The sequence below is a fragment of the Heterocephalus glaber genome, unplaced genomic scaffold (assembly GCF_053883595.1).
Source record: "Heterocephalus glaber isolate CG9 unplaced genomic scaffold, H.glaber_assembly_v1.0 deba00001673, whole genome shotgun sequence".
In the NCBI taxonomy this organism is placed as follows: domain Eukaryota; kingdom Metazoa; phylum Chordata; class Mammalia; order Rodentia; family Bathyergidae; genus Heterocephalus; species Heterocephalus glaber.
This window is the reverse complement of record NW_028258410.1, coordinates 8,248,511-8,267,364: the sequence shown is the minus strand read 5'-3', so window position 1 is coordinate 8,267,364 and position 18,854 is coordinate 8,248,511. Positions and strand designations below refer to the sequence as shown.

Below are 18,854 nucleotides of genomic sequence, written 5' to 3'. Positions count from 1 at the left end.
CAGGGCAGGCCCAGCAGTGCCCAGGAAACAGCAAGAGAGTAATGGGGAGGGCCTCCCGGACCCCGCCGGCAGTGCACGCCTGGCTGAGAAGCTGTGGGCTGTACTTAGTCCTGGCCTGGGCAAGTCCCTCATGCTGGGCAGTGGAGGGCAGGAACCAGGTCCAGCTGTGGTCAGAACGAGCAGGGACGAGGCACACCACACTGCAGCTCTGCTCTGGGCCCCTAAGAAAGCTACACTGGGCCCTGCCTCTGCCCTGGCACCGTGAGAAGGAGTCTGGCAGCCTGCCCAGTTGGTCCTGAGTCCCTGAGCCATTCGGAGGGAGGTTGAGTGGAGCCAGCGCCTGCCGAGGGCCAGCACTTCCAGCTGCTAGAGACCCAAGGAGTGGCCAGGGCAAGGAGCCGGCCAGCCCTCATCAGAGCCCAGTAGCACTGGGCTGCTGTCAGCCCCTGCCTAAGAAAGGGCAGAGGCCCACGGCCCTACCTTGCTGGCTCACACCGCTGGGGGCCGAAGAGCCAGACAAGAGACCAGGAGGCATGAAGACCAGGAGGCAGGACCCTAGAGTCCACATGAGCTGCTGTTGCTTTGTTTTTGTAGTACTGGAGCTGGAACCTAGGGCCTCACACCGAGCTACATTACCTGGCTCTTAAAAATCATGCTGAGATAGGGTCTTGCTTAACTGCCCTGGCTGGTTCAAGCTTGCAGTCTTCCTGCCTCGGCCTCCCAGGGTGCTGGGATGACATGTTTGCGCCACAATGCACAGCTGAATGTTACTTCCCAGCCATAGTTTCACTGGGACTCAAACCTAAGACCTGCTAAGTGTAAAGCAGACATAATGCAAGCTTTTCATCCACTTTGTTTATTTGGACGAGGATTCAAATAAAGTCTCCACAGTGTTTGCCTGAAATGTCTCTTCAGAATGTTTTAAATTTTTTTTACTAGTACATATGTGAGGTGCATAATGACTACATTTGTCGCGGGGAGTTGGTACACATTGTTGAAGGTCAAGTCTCCCGCGCAGCTCCGCCGAGCGCCCTCGGCGGCCGTGGCCCCGGGAAAAGGCGGCTAAGGGGCGGGGCCGGGAGCGGCTGTGAATTCCGCGGGACTGAGCAGGACCGCCCCGCCCCTCCCGGCCCCGCCCACCTCGGCCCCCACCTCTGCCCCGCCCACCCTGGCGTCACACCTGCCTGAGCTCGCGCGGCGTCGACCCCCGACGGCCGCATCCCCCAGAGCGCCGAGGCGCAGGCGCGGAAGCGGAGGCCAGCGGCACAGGTCCTAGAGCCCTCGCCCCTGGCCCAGGGGCTTCAACTTTGGGCTCGTCCAGGGCCCGCGCGCCTGCTCCTGCCGGAACTGTCAGTTGTCCGGGTTTAAACAAGTCCATTGAGGGGTCGTGGGCACGTTCACGACTGACCAGATAGGGCTCCACGGCCGCAGCCTGTCGAGCACGCATCACCAGGCACCTGGAATGGGACCTCCCCGCAGTCGCCACCCACGTCCACCCGCTTCCCCCGGGACCGGGCCCGCAGGCCTAGTGACCATCTGCGCACCCTGGAGGCTTCCAGCAAACTCATGTATTACGTGTCTGGATTCTTTGGAGGACTTTATGTATTCTGGCTACAAGTTCCTTATGATTTGAAAGTATTTCCTCCCACTTAGTGGGTAGTGTCCTTTGACGCATAAAGTTTTTTAGTTTGCTGTTTTGATGCAGGTTTTTTCAAATTGTGCTTTAATACTTTTTTAAGTACTCGCGAGGCACCGCCGCCCGCCCCGCGAAGGAGGGAATCGTCCGGCGGGTGGGATGCGCCGCCAGGGGGCGCAGCGGGCACACGCCGGAGGCCAATCCTTCGTCGCGCCTGCGCCAACGCCGAGCGCGCTCCCGCTGGCCTGCAAGTGCGCCTGCGCGGAGCTCGTGGCCGCGCCGGCTCGCGCTGGGCGCTCGTCGCTCGCCGGCGGCCATGGGGGAGGCCGAGGTGGGCGGCGGGGGTGCCGCTGGCGACAAGGGGCCGGGGGAAGCGGCCACGAGCCCGGCGGAGGAGACGGTGGTGTGGAGCCCCGAGGTGGAGGTGTGCCTCTTCCACGCCATGCTGGGCCACAAGCCCGTCGGTGAGCGCCGGCCGCGGACCCGCGTGGGGGCGGGGCGGCCGCAACCGGCGGGGCGGGGCGGGGCCTGTGCCGGCGCCGGACGCCCCCAGACTGCCTGGCCTGCGACCCGCCGCCTCGAGGCGGCCCTGCCTTTTCTGCTCTCGTGACCCCACATCTTGGACGCCCTTGCCCTCCCTAAGCCCGGAGATGCCCTTGCTCCTTTCAGTGTCCCCACACCCACGGACTCCTGCACTCCTCCCCACACCCCCGCTCCCTGCACGTCGCATCCCTTAACATCCCCCACCCTTGCCCTCCCCCATCACTCCCGCTATTCCTGTCCCCCGCTTGGCCTGTCCTGTAGGCCTCCCCCTCCTGTCACTACCCCCGCCCTGGCGCCCGTGTCTTGCACCCCACACCCTACTGCACCAGGCCTGCCTCACCCGATCATTCCCCGGGCTGAGCACAGTCCCTGCCTCCTCCCCTCCCTCTCCCACCCCTTCACCTGCTGTCCTGCCCCTCCTCCCACAGGTGTGAACCGGCACTTCCACATGATCTGTATCCGGGACAAGTTCAGCCAGAATATTGGGCGACAGGTTCCGTCCAAGGTCATCTGGGACCATCTGAGCACTATGTATGACATGCAGGCACTGGTGAGCTGCACTCCTACTCCCCCAGTCTTGGGGTGCGTTGGGGAGACAGGAGGCCCCACACCCTGTACTCCAAAGGTCAGAGCCAGTGGGCTGGAGCATGCCCACTACTGGGCATATGGGGGTTTGCTGGGCAGAGCTGCAGGTGGCCCAACACATGAGTCCTGGTTCTCACAACAAGTCATTAATGAGAGAGCTCAGCAGTGCTATGAAAAGCACCAACCTAGTGAGGGTAGCTGGTTGCTTTTTCAGGAACCCTACTTTAGATTGGGCAGTCAGCAGAAGTCTCCAGGGAGTAACTGGGAATCTGAGACCCTGGGGAAAGCCACCCACTACAGGGACAAGTGGGGATACAGAGGCACAGGCCCCTGGTTGTCAGTGTTTGGGTGACCCAGAAGTGTAGGTAGAGGGCAACCTTACCTGCATCATTGTAAGGTAAAGCAGCTTCAGTGGGAGCCAGACAGATAAAGGCCCTGTCTTCACCGAGCTCAGAGCTAACAGTGTCTGATTGGTAAGCAGGTTAACTAGATAACCAGGTTGGCCAGGAGGGCTGTTAGTGTCTGATAAGTGAGCAGGTTAACTAGGTCATCGAGGTGTCGGGGAGAAAAAAGTGGATGTTCCTGGCAGAAAAAGGGCAGATGTCACAGACCTGTGGCAGCAGAGGGTGGTAGGTCCAGAAAGTCAGAGTGAGTGTTCCTGGGGTGTGAGCTGGGGCTGGGAGCCACGTGCCCAGAAGAGGAGTGCTGGTGGAAGCAGAGTCTGCACCTCTTCCTGGACCTGGAGCCACACTAGTCCTCCTGTTTGGACCTGGGTACGAGTTTGACAACACTTTCCCTCGGGCAAACCCTGTGCATCCCTCTCTCATAGCTCTAGAAAAAGGGCAGAGAGAATTGGAACCCATGTTGAGGACATTCTGTGGGGTTGGCACTGGGTTACCAGCACTTGGTAACCCAGATGCCCCAAATTGCTAAACTGCATATCCTGGATCATGCTCGCTCCTGACTGTACATTGCATCAGTCAGGTGCTGATTCCTGGGCACTGCCTGCAGTGTCAGAAGCCCACTGTCTTGACTCCCCTGGCTAGTGGCTTAACATTTTGTGGGGTCATTTGTGGGCACTGGTTTTCAGACACTTCCTGTACTAAGATTCAGAGAGATCAGTGCAGCACTGTGCTTGTCTTTGGGGAAGACAGAGAGACAGTGCCAAAGCCTGAGACAGGCACAGGTGCTGGCTCAGAGGGCACAGTGGCCTGCAAGACCAGACTGTCCCCTCCTCTGGTGTACAGCACCTTGACAGGTACTGCCTGGCTTTGTGCAGCATCCAGGCTGCTGATAGAACCCCTGTCACCTGATCCCCTCCCAGCCCAGGGGCTCTTCCTGCCAGCTCAGTCTTCTGTGGTTCAGTGGTCCAATGCCCTCTAATCTGTGTGACCTGAGGAACCCCAGTCAGCCTTGGTGACCTTGCTGCATTTGCCTTGCCTTCCTTGTCGGCTCTCCATGCACGTGGCTTTTTCTGCTGATGCCCTCAGAGTCTGTGGGCTCCTGCCACGTGGACAGGAACAAGAGGCACCTGTGAGCTTTCCTCAGTGTCACCGCTTGCTGGACACCCTTTGGGAAAGCAGTCTCCTGCTGAGAAGGCCGTAGTGGTGAGCCACGCTTTAGTGTGTGCCAACAGGCTGCTGTATCCTCAGTCCTCAGTGGTGCTAGCCCATCTGGCTAGTCTAGTCCTTCCTGTGTGACCAGAAAGCCCAGCCATGGTGGACACTGCAGGTGGAAGGAAGAAGGGCCTTCACCCTGAGTGCCACCCACTCGCAGCCTGCAGTAGTTGTGGTGCTCACCCACTGCTCACTAGCTACCTCCATATGTCTTTAGTGACCTGCTAATGTCACATTTCCTTTGTTTCGTTTGAATACAAAATGCTCTGCTCTTCCTTAGCATGAGTCTGAGATTCTTCCCTTCCCGAATCCAGAAAGGAACTTCGTCCTTCCTGAAGAGATCATTCAAGAGGTCCGAGAAGGTGAGGCTTGGATGAGGTCAGGTCTGGGAATACCAAAGGCCAGACCTCGGCCAGCAGTGGGGCGGTCAGGGTGGAGGTCAGGGACTTTCGGGGAGGTGTGAGGGTCCTGCTCAGGCCCCACCTCTACCTGTACATGGGAGGTCTTGGGAACCTGCAGGGTGGGGAGGACTTTGTTCGAGACACCAAGACCTGTGTGGGCAGCAAGAGTTGGGCAGTGCTGACCTGACCGTCCCCAGTGCTGGCCATCACCGAGGGCTTCCAGTGAACGTCAGCCGTCTCCTCCACAGGAAAAGTGACCATCGAGGAGGAAATGAAAGAGGAGATGAAGGAAGACGTGGACCCCCACAATGGGGCTGACGATGGTAAGTGTGGAGCTGCTCACCCTCCGGTGCCCTTTGGGCCACAGCACCGTCTCCACAGCCAGAAAGGCCTCCCACATGCAGGGCAGGGTCAGGTGGCCATAAAGTGCAAGGTGGAGGCTCCAGTTAGAGGCCGGCACGGTGCGGGTCCTCAGTGCAGGACCCCTGACAGCCTGTGCAAGGAGCCAGGTGCTCAGCTGCCCCCTCATTTGACGTCCCGGCAGAGCCTGGAAGCCTGAGCATGTGACACCCCGAGCCCTCAGGAGGATCAGGCCCATGTGTCAGGGTCCCCCACCCAGGAGGAGTCCTGTTGTGTTCAGGGGGTCATGTGCATAAATTCTGGTTTTTCTAACTGAACAGGAAGATAAACAGATTCTGAATATTCTGTTTTCAGCAAAATGATTTTGTTTCTCAGTTTTTTCATCTTCAGGGAGCTTGGGGAAAGCAACAGAAAAATCCAGCAAAGACAAAGAGAAGAACTCTTCAGACTTGGGGTGCAAAGAAGGGGCAGACAAGCGGAAGCGTAGCCGGGTCACCGACAAAGTGCTGACAGCAAACAGTAACCCCTCTAGCCCCAGTGCTGCCAAGCGGCGCCGGACATAGACATCTCATCCCCAGGGGGGCAGCAGAATCATCCTGATGCTTCCGGCTACTGCTGCCTGACCTCAGGCCCTCGGCAAACGTGTTCATCTAGCAGGGACATGCATGGAGGTTTCCATCATGTTGTCAGACCACCGGTGGACTCATGGACCTGAAAGACCGGGGTCAACCCAGCTTGGATGTTGAGGCAGCAGAGTCCACATTCTGCCTCATCCCAGGGTGTCCACCTGTGCCCGCCTCATGGAGGAGAATGGGGCCCGGGGCCAGGAGAAGACTTGAATCAGCAAGCAATAAAACAGCATGTCCACTTGGTCCTCAGATGAGCCACTGGTGTTTCCTGGATGCCCACTCTGCATTTGTTTGGCCCTCTAAGGCTCCCCTCTGCCCTGACGGGGACATCAGGAGAATGTGGCCCAGGACATCACCTTACTTGTCTTGGTGGACACCCCCAACTGAGAACCTAAGGACTGGATATTCTGCCTCATTCACTCGTACTGTAATGATGTATATAATTTGGTTGGTATTTCACTATTTAATTTTTAAGAAGCCTATTTTATACTAGTGTTTTATATGAGCAAAAATACTGCAGAAGTTAAACCTGTTGTATTTTTTCTGAGATGTTTTGTTTCAAGGTAACAACTACTGAGATACTTTTTGCTCAGTTTTTATATGCCAGATACAGAGAATTTGTAGTGGTTATTTTTGTAATTCCAGTGACTTGTGAAAAGACCAAATGAGGGAGTGGAGGAGAAAGCACAACCATTGGGCTGGGGCGGTGGTGGCCCCAGTGTCGCCTGGGGTACACTTCATTTGGCTTCGAACATTAAAGCACAAAAAAAGTCAACCTGGAGTCATGTGCTTTTGATATCAAAATAGGTTAGCTTTTTATGCAGTGGGAAGTTTCATTGATGTAACTGAAGAGCCCACTTAGACAATGTAACATAACCTGCTACAATGTGCAAAACAGTAACAGGCCTGTGTGGTTACTTTGTTGAACCCGACAAGCACTTGAAACTGCACAAGGGAGAGAAGAAAGACCCCAGTGCCCGGGGCACCAGATGCTGCCCCCTGTGCACTGCTTTCTGGGCACTGGGCCTGAGACTGCTGGCCATTCACTAAGCCAAGTCCTGCCACTGTGAGGAGACATGCTCATCGGCCAGACCTCACTGCCCTGGTTGGTCATCCTGCCATCTTCGGAGACCTGAGCAGCGAGAAATGAGGAGCCCTACGCAGCCTGCAGCCTTCACTCGAGCACCCTTCAACGTAACACTGGGTCTGGCTTCCCGACAGCATCCTGCGGGACACGAAGGATTTCATCCTGGGAAGCTGCCAGTCTCCCAGCCTTCCCTTCCGTACTCCGGGACTAGACCATGGGTCTAGCCTTCTGTAGAGCCTAAACAGATCCACACTGTGGGTCACACCCTGCCACATGCAGTGGGAGCTGAAGATAGAACCCTGCCCTGTCCGAGATGAAGTCCCAGTGAACTTCTCAGTGAACTCCTTGCTCACCCCAGTTACACACCTGCAGTCAGACCACCTGTCCAGGAGGGACAGCAGGGTGGTCAGCACTGCAGCAAGGTCTGGGAACCAGCTGGGTGGAGGCCACTCTAGGCCTGTCCAAGGGCAGGGTCTCCCTTGTGCAGTGTCTGCTGCTGCATGACCTCTCCTTGAGGGTTGGCCCTTACTCAATGCCTATTTCTGTGCCTGGTCTGGCTGCTGGACTCATGGTCCATGATAGAAGCCTGGCTTCGAGGAGTCCAGAATAAGTAGGGGAAATGGGGAGCAGATGGTGACCATGAGGGGTGGCATGGGATAACTAGGAAGGGCACACTCCAGCCAGGCTCACTATTCTACACCCACATCTGAAGCAGCATCTCCAGGGACTCAGAACATGCTGGGAAAGCCCAGTCAACAAGTCAGATCTGCCTTGTTCAGTTATTGCACCGTCTCCTGCCTGACTAGCAGCAGGCATACCCCACCGTCCCAGCACCCCATCTGGCCACATTTCCTGAGAGGTCCACGTGGTTGGACATAGACATTCCAGCTTGACATCCCTGTAGGGCGGTAAAGGTCTTGCTGTGCTAGAATATAAGGTTGACCAAGTAGAATTCACGAACACTGAGTAGTGTGAGCTGGAGCCCATCAGGACCTGTACTCACTCTCCTGGCCTGGGGGCAAGATCTGGAATTCAGAGGTTTATGTGTACCCCACCAAACCTATTGCTAAGAAGGAATGCCACTGGCTATAGAACAAAGAGAAGCAGTTGTGCAATTCATACTTGAAAGGTGTTAATTGTTGAAAGCCATTGTTAATGCTGAGACTGAAAATCTCAGTAGAGGCACTTTATTGTGCCAGAGACACCCGGGACCATGAAGACATCTTCCTGGTAGGGGACAATCATTTCCACTCAGAGTGGGTATTCAGTATCAGGTGGGTATGGCTTCCCCTCTCCCAGTCTGCTCCAGGGGCCATCTGGAAGGGACAGTTGCCTCCACTTCTCCCCCACAGCAGGAATCAAACAGCATGAGCAATAACAGCTTCCAGAACTGGGGCAGGACATCCTTGGGCCAAATAATGTGGCTCGAGAATGCAGCTGTTTCAGTCTGAAGGAAATGCCCAGGCACTTCTAACCTGAGCTCACCTCCACCACTCTTGGGCTCAGCCACAAGCAATCATGTGCAAAGATGACTCCTTTCCTGCATGACTGGGAGCGACATGTGTGACCCTTCCCAGGGCCCCTCCCAGCAAGGGCAGCAGAACCATCTGGAAAGCCGAGCCACCCTGGGCACCGCCAGAGTGCTGAGGAATTCTCAACGCTGAGACAGGGGCTCCCCGGAGACGAGTTCTGCACAAAACATACCCAAGGACAGGTAATGTGCACCTTGGTTCGGTTATGTTTGTAAAAGGCTGCGCGATGCCTTAGAAACAACTCAGAACCTGGTTCTGTAGCAGCTGTACTGGCGGCAGGCAGCAGGGGGTGCTGTCCCCTGAGAGAGGTCTTGTCAGCACACAGTACGACTGTCTTGCCACTTTCTGGGCAGTGGCAGGGCAGCCTTCCACCCAAGTGCTCCCAGACCAGCCAGACCCTGAACAGCTGTCACACCCTTGACGCCCGCTGGAAGCTCCTGGTACACATGACGGTACACTCAGGTCCAGGTTTCATTCACATAACAAGGCCACACTTACTGCTGCAGGGTGCAACTTGCAGGCCTGTCCAGAGCCCTGTAGCTCCAGGGCTTCACTGCTGACCTTTTAGAACATAAGGCAGCACGGGCCAGGTGCCCATCAGGAGAGAGTGTTACAGGACAAGATGTCAGCAAGGGCCAGGGTGTAGCTCAGTGGTGCCGCCGCCTGCCTCTCAAGCACAAGGTCCTGAGTTGGATCCCCAGTGCAAAAGAGGTCACCAAGGCCAGGGGCCAGCACACAGAAAGGCCTTACAGTGTTCCCATGGCTACACCTGACTGGCTGTATTCAGTTCACAGTGCCACTGGCCCTCACAGGCGTCGAGCATCCCAGTGGGGCTGGGCTGGCCTTCCCTTCACGCAGAACGCAGGTCCCCAGCGGTTATGGCCAAACCCAAGGTTCAGATCTGAGCTTCACCTAGGATTTTGGAAACAAGAGGGTGGCACGATAGTTTCCAGGTGGCCCCTCCGCAGATGCAGGTGAAGCAAGGGTCCCACCATTGCTGGGAAACTGCAGCTGGCTGATTTCCGGCTGTTCAGTCTGCAGCGTGGACAGAGGGCGGCCACCTCCGGCCCCCGGGGCGCCCCAGGACCCGCTCCACTCCTCTCCGCCTGTGTTGGACTATCCCCTGCCTCCTGGCCTCCAAGACGGGGTGCTCCCTCCCTGTGAGTGTGGAACCCCTGACTGCCCTCATGGGTAACCGAGACACTGCCAGGGTGAGGGATGTTCTCCCACGCCCACCAGGCCTCCCGTGACACCGCACATGACGGCCCTGGAGAAGCAAGGCCCAGACTGGACTGGGGAGGCACCCCCAGCAACCCTGGGAAGCTGACAGCGCCCCCAGGGGGAGGAAGCGGGGCGGGGGGTGGGGGGAGAAAGGGATCCCTTCTAGGGAGGAAGAACTATTCTCGCGAGGTCGTCCCTCCGCGGGCGCGACAGGGTGGGGTGCTCCGAGGGGCTGCACCCGGATGCAACCCGGCCTACCCGGGGTCATCTTCAGCTGCGGACGCGGGCGGAGCCTGGAGCCACCCCGCCCCCGCCCCGCCCCGCCCCGCCCCTCCCCGCCCCGCGCTTCCTCTTCTTTCGCTTTCGCTTCCGCTGCGAGCGGAGCTACCGCCCTCTGAGCATGGACGACCCGGACTGCGACTCCACTTGGGAGGAGGACGAAGCGGCGGAGGACGGCGCGGAGGCCAGCGCGGTCGACGCGGGCGACGCGGGCGACGCGAGCAACGCGGACGAGGGCGCGGACGAGGACGCGGACGAGGACGAGGGCCCGCGGGCGGCCTGGCCGGGCTCGCTCCAGGTGGGCGCGGAGGGCTCGCAGGCCGGAGGCCGCCGACGCGGGCCCGAGGCCGCCCTGGCCGCCGAGGGCTGAGGGCCTGCGTGGGTGACGGCAGCCCAGCGCCCCCGAGGGCTGCGTTCCAGCGTGGGCGGCATTTTTCAGGGTGCCTCGAGCACATCCTCGCTTGTCTTTGTCACGTCCTACATCCAGCCCTGGTGGCTGTCATCTAAGTAGATCCCACCCACGCCCCCTCTGGTCACGCGTTTCCGGCATCCAACCTCTTAAGAGTCGACTACCTCCCTCTTGGCGGGGCTGGAAGGCTCGTCTCCTTCCCCCCCCCCCCCCCCCCCCCCGTGGGTTGCCGCGCCCACCCCCCAGGCGAGGGCTGAGCCCGGGGCGCCCTGGACCGGGGCCTGGAAGGCTTCCCTCGCGTGACGACCGGGCGGAGGCCCTGCCACTGGTTACTTCTGTTGCACTGGTGTTTGTCTTTCCTGGGGCTACTTTTGTTGCCAGCAGTTAGTCCGTTAGAAGTTTTGTGAAGCTGGGGGTCCTGGGACGGAGTCGGGGGCAGAAAGTCTGGGATCTTGGCCTACGCTTTCCAGGGTGGATTTTCCCGTGGCAGAGACCACTGGTTTCCTGTTTATCTCCTTGTGGAGTGGTCAGTGGAGTGGCCAGGGGACATGGAGGGGCTCTTGAGCCTACCCGGAAGCCCAGCGCTGCCCTGTGCCTCCACCATACCTGCAGTGCTGCAGGCCAGCTCAGGAGCTTCGGGATGGGCATCAGGTGGGCAGGGGCCAGGGTCACAGGTAGGCTTGGGCTGTGCCTGTGCCCGCCAGGGGGCTCTGATGTGAGGTGAAGCCTCTCGGCTGTTGTTCATCAGCCATGCTCTGGAAGCAGTATCAGGCCTTGACTACAAGGTGCCTGTGATCTCTGGTCCTTTCCCTCTGTCTCCTGCTGGTGAGTTGGGGGCACTTCGGTCCCTTCCACCGCTGGCCCCCTCAGCCTCCCCTGCGGCCCTGGTGGGACCCTGAAGAGGCTGTTTCAGTTCTGGGCCTTGTCAAGCGTGCACCTGTTGCCTGGCCCTGCTCCCAGCCGTGCCGGCTGCTGCTGGCCATCCTCTCACCCAGGGAAAGGGGAAGGTTGGAGGGGCGGGGTCGGCTTCTGCCAAGTTTTGGTTTCCTCTTTAACTGGCCCTGACTTAGCCATCAGGAGGAGACAAGTCCAGACCCTGACTGGAGTCCCATCTGGTTAGGGATTGGAGGTGGGAAGGGCTCAGAGCGAGGATGGGGGCCTGGGCTCCTGTTCCTCCTGGGGCTCCCTTGTCCCAGGAGCCAGTTGTTTCCCTGGACAGGAGAAGCCATTCTCTTGTGTGCTTCCCGGGTCTGTCATCCTCCAGCCACCGCGGCAGGGTGCTCTCACAGAGCAGGGGCAGGCCTGGGCTTCTCTAGCATTCTTGTCACTAGTTGCCTGTGATCCTGCCCTGGACCTCCAGGTGCTGTACCTGCTGAGTGGGGTCTGAAGGGTTTGGGGCAACAAGGAGCCCCTGATCCTGCTGAAAGCCAGGCCATTGGGCCTGTCATCTCTATCACACCTGGCCGAAGGAGACAGGGTTGGGCAGGGAATCAGACCCAGCCAGAGCATCTGGTCCCCTTCTGGAGCCGTAGGTGGCAGTGTGGCTGCCCTGGGGACACAGATGGTGCCGAGTTAGAGCATAGTGTAAGAAGTACTGAGGGCTTAGCGGATCCTAGGGGATGTAAGGGGCTGGGCCGTGACCAAAGTGAGGGTGACCCCGAAACCTGGGGAGAGGAGGCAGAGCTGCAGCTTGGGGACAGGAGACTGTTGGTGGATACTCTGAGAAGTGTGCACCTCGGTCTGGGCCCTGCACACCTGAGGTAGGAATGGCCAGGTAAATATGTGGCTTCAGCCACAGCTGCTTCTGGTACTGGGCAGGGTTGGGACACTTCACGAGGGTCCAGATCCACCCACTGGGCGGCCAGGCTGGGGGAATGGAGGAACCATGAAAAACATCCACTCCTCTTAAAGACAGCTCCTTGCCAGCTGACCCAGGCCGCGACTGGGAGAGTCTCTGTGGGAGTCTCATCCTTTTCTTCTCTTCCCAGTCCAGGATGACAGGGACCCGCAACTGGCGAGCCATGCAGGACATGTGCCGATACCGGCACCACTACCCGGTAGGTATCCACACCCCTCTGCCGCCTCCTCAGCACCCTGAGACACAAAAACCCTCCCATCAGAGCCTCTTTCAGAATGTCTGCTGTCCGACCAGAATCCCGCCTTGGGTGGGATTCTGGAATGTGTCCCTTGTCCAGAGCACGGGCCTGGTGTGGATTCAGATCCCTGCCCTTCCCTTAATGGCGGGTTGATCAGAGTGTGTTCCTCTGCCTCAGAGCCCCTGCCTTCTGGCCTTTAACACGGTACCAGCACCAGCCTTCTGATGCAGGTGTGCAGGTCTGGCAAGGGTGGAGGGTCACCCTCGGCCCACACTCTGTACCCATGAATCTCAGGCAGGCCTGGGCTTGCTTGGAGGTGCAGAGGCAGGAGCACCCCAGCCCTGGCCAGCCTTGGTGAGGAGGTGCAGGTGGCGCTAACCCCCCACCCCCGCTTGCCCTCACCTGCAGACTGAGGGGCCCAGGCTGGGTTTTGGGGTCTTGGGTCAGCTTTGGGAGACCCAGGGGTTTGCACACACCTGCTCCCCGGAATTTGGAGTCCGAGAGGCACTCAGAGACAGCCGTTTTCTGATGAGTCCCTCAATCCTCTTTCTCTGGCTCTCTAGGATTTGGTGGAACGAGACTCCAATGGGGACATGCCCAACTTGAGTTTCTACAGAAATGAGATCCGCTTCCTGCCTAACGGTAAATATTGAATCAACACACTGAGCTGTAGCAGTAACTTGGGCCCTGGCTGGGCCTGCACCCTACAGTCTGGCAGCAGCTTCAGCAGCCTCGCAGTGCCCTCTGGAGGCAGCCAAGGTTGGAGAAAAAAGGGCCAGAGAGTAAATTTGAGGCTTTTCTGCTCACATCACCTCTCCAAACTGCCTAGCTCTGCTGCTGCCTCAGAAAAGCAATATATGCAAACCAATAAGCTACAAATTTTTTTCCACTTGTATTTGTATTTTTTTTCCTTAAGTTCTTTTATTGGTACATTTTAGGTACACGATACGTTTACATTTATCACTGGGTGCTTGTACCTGAACGTGATGTATCTTGGTTCTTATTTCTTCCCCGTTCCCTGTGCACCTTTCCCTATTTACAAAGATTTCGTTTCCATTTTTTTTCTTTCTCATAATATTTCCTTTCCCTTCTTTCCTTTCCCCTTCCCCTCCCATCACCCCTACCCCTTTGGACCTTTTCTTCCTATTTCAGATTATCAGTTATTCATTTTAATCATTTTAATCCTTATTTACACTTTCAGTTTCTCACATTAGAGAAACTATTCGGTATTTACACATGTGTGTCCTATTTATTTCACTTAAGAATATGGCCTCAATTGCATCCATTGAGCTATAAATGTCTCTAGTTTCTTGTTCTTTATGGCTGAGTAGTACTCCATTTTATAAAAAAACCACATCTTCTTTATCCAGTTTCCAGTCTATGGGCACTTGAGCTGTTTCCAAGCTTTAGCTATTACAAACTGTGCCACTATAAACATGGGTGCACATATATCACTGTGGTATGATTCTTTTAATTCTTTGGGGAAGACACCCAGCAGGGGAATAGCTGGATCAAATGGGACCTCTAGTCCTAGTTCCTCGAGGTATCTCCATACTGATTTCCACAGTGGTTGCACCAATCTGCATTCCCACCAATAATGGAGAAGGGTTCCTTTCTCCCCACACCCCCGCCAGCATTTGTTATTGGTTGATTTCTTGGTAGCAGCCATTCTTTGTGGGGTGAGGTGGAATCTCAGTGTTGTTTTCATCTGCATCTCTCGAATGACCGGTGATGTTGAACATTTTTTCATATGTTTGTTCGCTGCTTTTACTTCTTTGTCTGAGAAATGTCTGTTCATTTCAGATGCCCATCTTTGAATTGGGGGAATCTGATTTTTTTCTTTTCTTTATATATTCTAGACAGTAGACCTTTGTCTGAGGTACAGCTGCTAAAAATTTTTTCCCACATTGTAGGTTGTCTCTTAGCTCTGTTGGTGGTTTCTCTTGCAGTGCAGAAGCTTTAGTGCATGGTGATAGGTATGGGTCTAGTTTTAATCTTTGGCAGGATGAAATCCAGTTTTTCTAACACCATTTATTAAAGAGGCTATCTTTCCTCCAATGAGGGTGGTTGGCTCCTGTGTCAAAGATGAGGTGGCTGAGTATATCTGCAGTTGTTTCTGGATCTTCTAATCTATTCCACTGATCCTCAGGTCTGTTTCTTTGCCAGTACCATGCTGTTTTTATCACAGTAGCTTTGTAGTATAGTTTCAAGTTGGGGATTGTGGTACCCCCAGCCATGTCTCTGTTGCCTAGAATTGTTTTTGCTATTCTAGGTCTCTTCTGGTTCCAAATGAATTTTTGGATTGTTTTCTCTAGTTCTGTGAAGTATATTTTTGGAATTTCAATCAGCATTGCATTAAATCTATATAGCAGTTTTGGAAGTATGGCCATTTTCACTATGTTGGTTCTTCCTACCCAGGAACAAGGGATGTCCTTCCATTTTCTTATATCCTCCTCGATCTCCTTTTTCAGAGTGCTGTAGTTTTCAGTGTAGAAGTCTTTTGCTTCCTTTGTGAGGTTAATTCCTAGATATTTCTTTTTTGGGGGATGCTATTGTAAAAGGGATTGTTTCCCAAATTTCTCTCAGTAAGTCTGCTATTTGTGTATAAGAAGGCTATTGTTTTTTGAGTGTTGACCTTATATCCAGCTGCTCTACTGAATCTGTCAATTAAGTCTAGAAGTCGTTTGGTGGAGTTTTTTGGGTCTTCTATGTAAAGTACCATATTGTAAGCAAATAATGACAGTTTAACTTCTTCCTTTCCTATCTTCATTCCTTTTATTTCTTTCTCTTTTCTAATTGCTGTGGCTCTTTGCAGAACTATATTGAACAGGAGTGGTGATAGTATGCTGTATTTGTATTTTGTGATATAAAAATTACATGAAATTAAAATTTCAGTGCCAGGAAGGTCTGACTGCCACCTGCCCACGCCTATTCATCTTCTCATGATAACACGAAACACAGATTGGCTGCAGCGGGGACTGTGTGGCCCACACAGCCTAGAATGTGTTGGGCCCATCACAGACCCAGGCCAGCTGTGTTCCTGAGTTGGGTTTACTGGGCATTGTTTGCAGAGTTCCACACTGGGTTAGGCCATGAGGTCTCCCTTCTGCAGAAGTGAGTCTGAGTCTGGGGCCACCACCCAGCCCCACCCAGCTTTGCCCAGTCAGCAGCGAGGGTGCGGTTTTCAAATTGCAGAGGGGCTGCCAAGGGCCTGGGCACCCAAAATTGGTGCAGCAAATGAAGCATGGATAACCCTGCTGAGGCCTAAAAAACTCACAGGGTGAAGTTGGGGGTGAGGGGACTTTTGGCCATGCTGTTCCCCAGGCCCTGTCATGGTGGCCTTCATCCATCATCCCTGTTGGCTTGTAGGCTGTTTCGTGGAGGACATTCTTCAAAACTGGAAGGACAACTATGAGCTCCTGGAGGACAATCACTCCTACATCCAGTGGTGAGTGGGCAGTGTGGGGCAAGGCATCAGGGAGGGCAGGGCCTGGCACCGCTGCCTCCTGCTACTCGCTGGTGTCCCTTCCAGGAGCCGGATCCACACCACAGATGATGGTAGACACCTGTGGGTGGGCATCACTGGGCACCACAGGGTCCAGTGGCTTCAAGGAAAGACTCAGGCCTGTCCCAGAGCCTGTCAGCCTGTCATCGTGGCAGCCATGCAGTTGGGGCAACAGGGAGGCCTGCGTTTGAGCTCTTGGGGCGGATGGGGCAGGCCTGCCTGTCAGTGCCCGTGGCGTCAGAGCCAGTCCTCAGAGCCCCTGGGGACACCCAGGGCAGCATTGTGCCTGACCTGGGCTTGAGTGAGGCACCACGCCAGCACATAGGGAGCCTCTGTCATGGGGCGCATCATGGGACTGTGTGTCCGTGACCTGAGAGAAGAGGATGAAAGGCAGAGCACCCAGAGCAGGTGGCCGGCAGACCAACTCGGTGACCAAGTGACTCGGCCACACAGCCTGTGGCACATGCTGGCTGCCCACTCGCACCCTGCCCCTCTGCCCTAGAGAAGGCGGGGAGCTGCACTGGGCCACCTGCCCCTAAAGGGCCTGCACCATCCATGTCTGCACAGGCTGTTTCCTCTGCGGGAGCCGGGAGTGAACTGGCATGCCAAGCCGCTCACACTCAAGGAGGTTGAGGTGAGTCCCCAGATGGGCCGGGGAGGCCTGGGGAAGCGGGCCTTCCTGGGTCCCCTCCGACACCAACCTCGGGCTGCCAGGATGGGGCCACACGGGAGCCTGAGATGTGATGCTCTTCCCTCCAAAGTGGCCCTCACCCTGCCCCAGTGTCCCTGTCAGCATCTGGCAATCTCCCTGAGGCCGGCTACCACCTATGGGGAGCTGGGGGAGGCCCCGAGAGACCCAGTGGTGGGAACAAGGGACAAAGAGGCTTGGACAGTGAGCGATGCCTTGTGGCAGGTAGAGGAGGTTCGCAGAAAAGACAGCCATGCCATGGCTTGGGGATTTCGACTCTGGTACTGCAGCAGCTCAAGGGAAAGCAAGACTTGTTAATGTGTTCCTTGCTGTTTACCCTAAGAGGATGAGTCAGGCCCTCAGGGAGGCAGCGGCTGGCCCAGTGTCTGAGGCCACCCTGACCCTCCCCAGGGAGAATGGTCCAGGGACGGCTGCCTGAGCTCTGCTAGGGGGTATTTTCCAGGCGTTCAAAAGCTCCAAGGAGGTCCGGGAGCGGCTTATCCGGGCCTACGAGCTCATGCTTGGCTTCTACGGCATCCAGCTGGAGGACCGGGACACAGGCGCCGTGTGCCGGGCACAGAACTACTACAAGCGCTTCCAGAACCTGAACTGGTGAGGACCGGCTCTCCTGTGCAGCCCCCAGTGCCTCAGCAAGGTGCTGGTTTCAGGCAGGTGTGAGAGGGGCACACGGGTTGCAAGCGCCTGCCGGGTGGCATGGCACGGTGCCCAGCTGGTCTGGGTTGTGAGCTCCTCTGTCCGTGGGAAGCAGGGACAGTGCACACTGCCGCCTCAGGCCCCCTGGCCCGGCCCAGCTGGCGTCCTCTGGCCTGGGGGCAGCTCCCCGCCAACGTGCCCCCCTCACAGCTCCAGGGCGCACTGCCCTTTTGGGTCCCCGTGAGTCATCCTGCATCCCAGATCCCGGGGAGGCTCTGGGCCCTGGTGAGCTGTGGCTGAATCCCACCCGAACGCCCTCCCGCAGGCGCAGCCACAATAACCTTCGCATCACCCGCATCCTCAAGTCGCTGGGTGAGCTGGGCCTGGAGCACTACCAGGCCCCGCTGGCTCGCTTCTTCCTCGAGGAGACACTGGTGCGGCATGAGCTGCCGGGCGTGCGCCAGAGTGCCCTGGACTACTTCCTCTTCGCTGTGCGCTGCCGGCGCCGGCGCCGTGAACTCGTGCACTTTGCCTGGCTGCACTTCCAGCCCCGCTGCAAGTTTGTGTGGGGGCCCCGAGACAAGCTGCTGAAGTTCAAGCCCCAAGTCACAGTCCAGGCACTGGCCAGCCCCAGACAGGTGGAGCGAGACAAGGCCCTGGAGGACGCCCCCCTGGAAGCCAGCACCCAGGCTCAGACCTGCGGGCCAGAGAAGGACCAGGACGGGGACAGCGCGTCGGCTGAGGGTCCCCAGCCGCTGGGTGAAAAGCTCCAGGACACGGGAAACCAGGAGGGGTACCAGCAGGATCAGGCCGACCCCCCAAGCCCCAAAGAGAGCAAGAAGAGGAAGTTGGAGGCCAACAGGCGGGAGCAGGCCCCAGGGGAGCCGGGCCCCCAGGGTGTGTCCGAGGTGGAGAAGATAGCCCTGAACCTGGAGGGCTGTGCCCTCAGCCAGGGCAGCCGTGACCCAGGGGAGGTCGGGCAGCCCTGTCCCGAGCCCCCAGAAGCCAGCGCGGCTGATGAAGTGAGGAAGCGGAGGAGGGTGGAGGAGGATGCGGGGGGCAAGGAAGTGGTGACCCGTGGTGGCGCCCAGATGCCAGGTCCTGCCCCGGCGGAGCACCCTGAGGTCCAGAAGTGGGATGGGGGCGAGGGCGACCTGGAAAACCAGGCGGGCCCGGAGCACGGTGCTCCCAGGAGGCCGTCAGACCGGCCTGGGCCTGCCGCGGCAGGGACCTCACGAGGTGAGACAGAGGTGGCCAGGATGGAGCCTTCTGTCGAACCTGGAAAGCCTTAAGGGGCAGGAGCCAGCGGCATCCTGGCCCTGCCTGGCCCCAGTGTGGGGGGATCTGGGGCCCCGTTGCTGGCTCTTCATGGTGCCCAGCAGTGCTGGCCTCTCCCTGGTGGTCACTACAGTGGCCGCCAGAAGGACTGAGGCCCTGCCCTCAGGGAAGGCCAAGGCCTTCAGAACCCTCCTTACCTCATTGCATCCCCACCCGGCTCTCCCTCTGAGCCCCCACGTTTGTAAATATGTGGAGGGAGGCCTCAGCGGGAGGGGTTCATTTTCTTAGTCTGGTGCCAAGTGAGGCCTTTTCTGAATAAACTCGCTTGACTTTGA

General features: G+C 57.2%; 2 protein-coding genes across 9 annotated transcripts; both read left to right on the top strand.

Annotated features, from left to right (window-relative positions):
- Positions 1 to 1,890: 1,890 nt before the first annotated feature.
- Positions 1,891 to 6,545, top strand: Mrgbp (MRG domain binding protein). Of its 4 annotated transcripts, none has more exons than XM_087197585.1 (6): positions 1,891 to 2,100; positions 2,608 to 2,729; positions 4,255 to 4,371; positions 4,695 to 4,742; positions 4,944 to 5,104; positions 5,517 to 6,545. In XM_087197585.1, exons 1-5 carry the CDS (start codon positions 1,953 to 1,955, stop codon positions 5,097 to 5,099), a joined length of 591 nt encoding a protein of 196 aa, XP_087053711.1. In that variant the 5' UTR covers positions 1,891 to 1,952; the 3' UTR covers positions 5,100 to 5,104; positions 5,517 to 6,545. The 4 variants fall into 4 exon arrangements, with proteins under 4 accessions (XP_087053711.1, XP_087053709.1, XP_087053710.1 ...); XM_087197583.1 differs by having other exon boundaries at positions 4,661 to 4,742; positions 5,030 to 5,104; XM_087197584.1 differs by having other exon boundaries at positions 4,661 to 4,742; positions 4,900 to 5,104.
- Positions 6,546 to 6,741: 196 nt separating this feature from the next.
- Ogfr (opioid growth factor receptor) lies at positions 6,742 to 18,854 on the top strand. 5 transcript variants are annotated; one of them, XM_004841024.4, is made up of 8 exons: positions 6,742 to 8,571; positions 9,424 to 10,187; positions 12,287 to 12,355; positions 12,958 to 13,036; positions 15,764 to 15,842; positions 16,467 to 16,533; positions 17,051 to 17,199; positions 17,567 to 18,854. In XM_004841024.4, the coding sequence occupies exons 2-8, from the start codon at positions 10,011 to 10,013 to the stop codon at positions 18,531 to 18,533; spliced, it is 1,587 nt and encodes a 528-aa protein (XP_004841081.2). In that variant the 5' UTR covers positions 6,742 to 8,571; positions 9,424 to 10,010; the 3' UTR covers positions 18,534 to 18,854. The 5 variants fall into 5 exon arrangements, with proteins under 5 accessions (XP_004841081.2, XP_087053701.1, XP_021110882.1 ...); XM_087197575.1 differs by having other exon boundaries at positions 16,407 to 16,533; XM_087197577.1 differs by lacking the exon at positions 6,742 to 8,571 and adding an exon at positions 8,636 to 8,829 and having other exon boundaries at positions 16,407 to 16,533.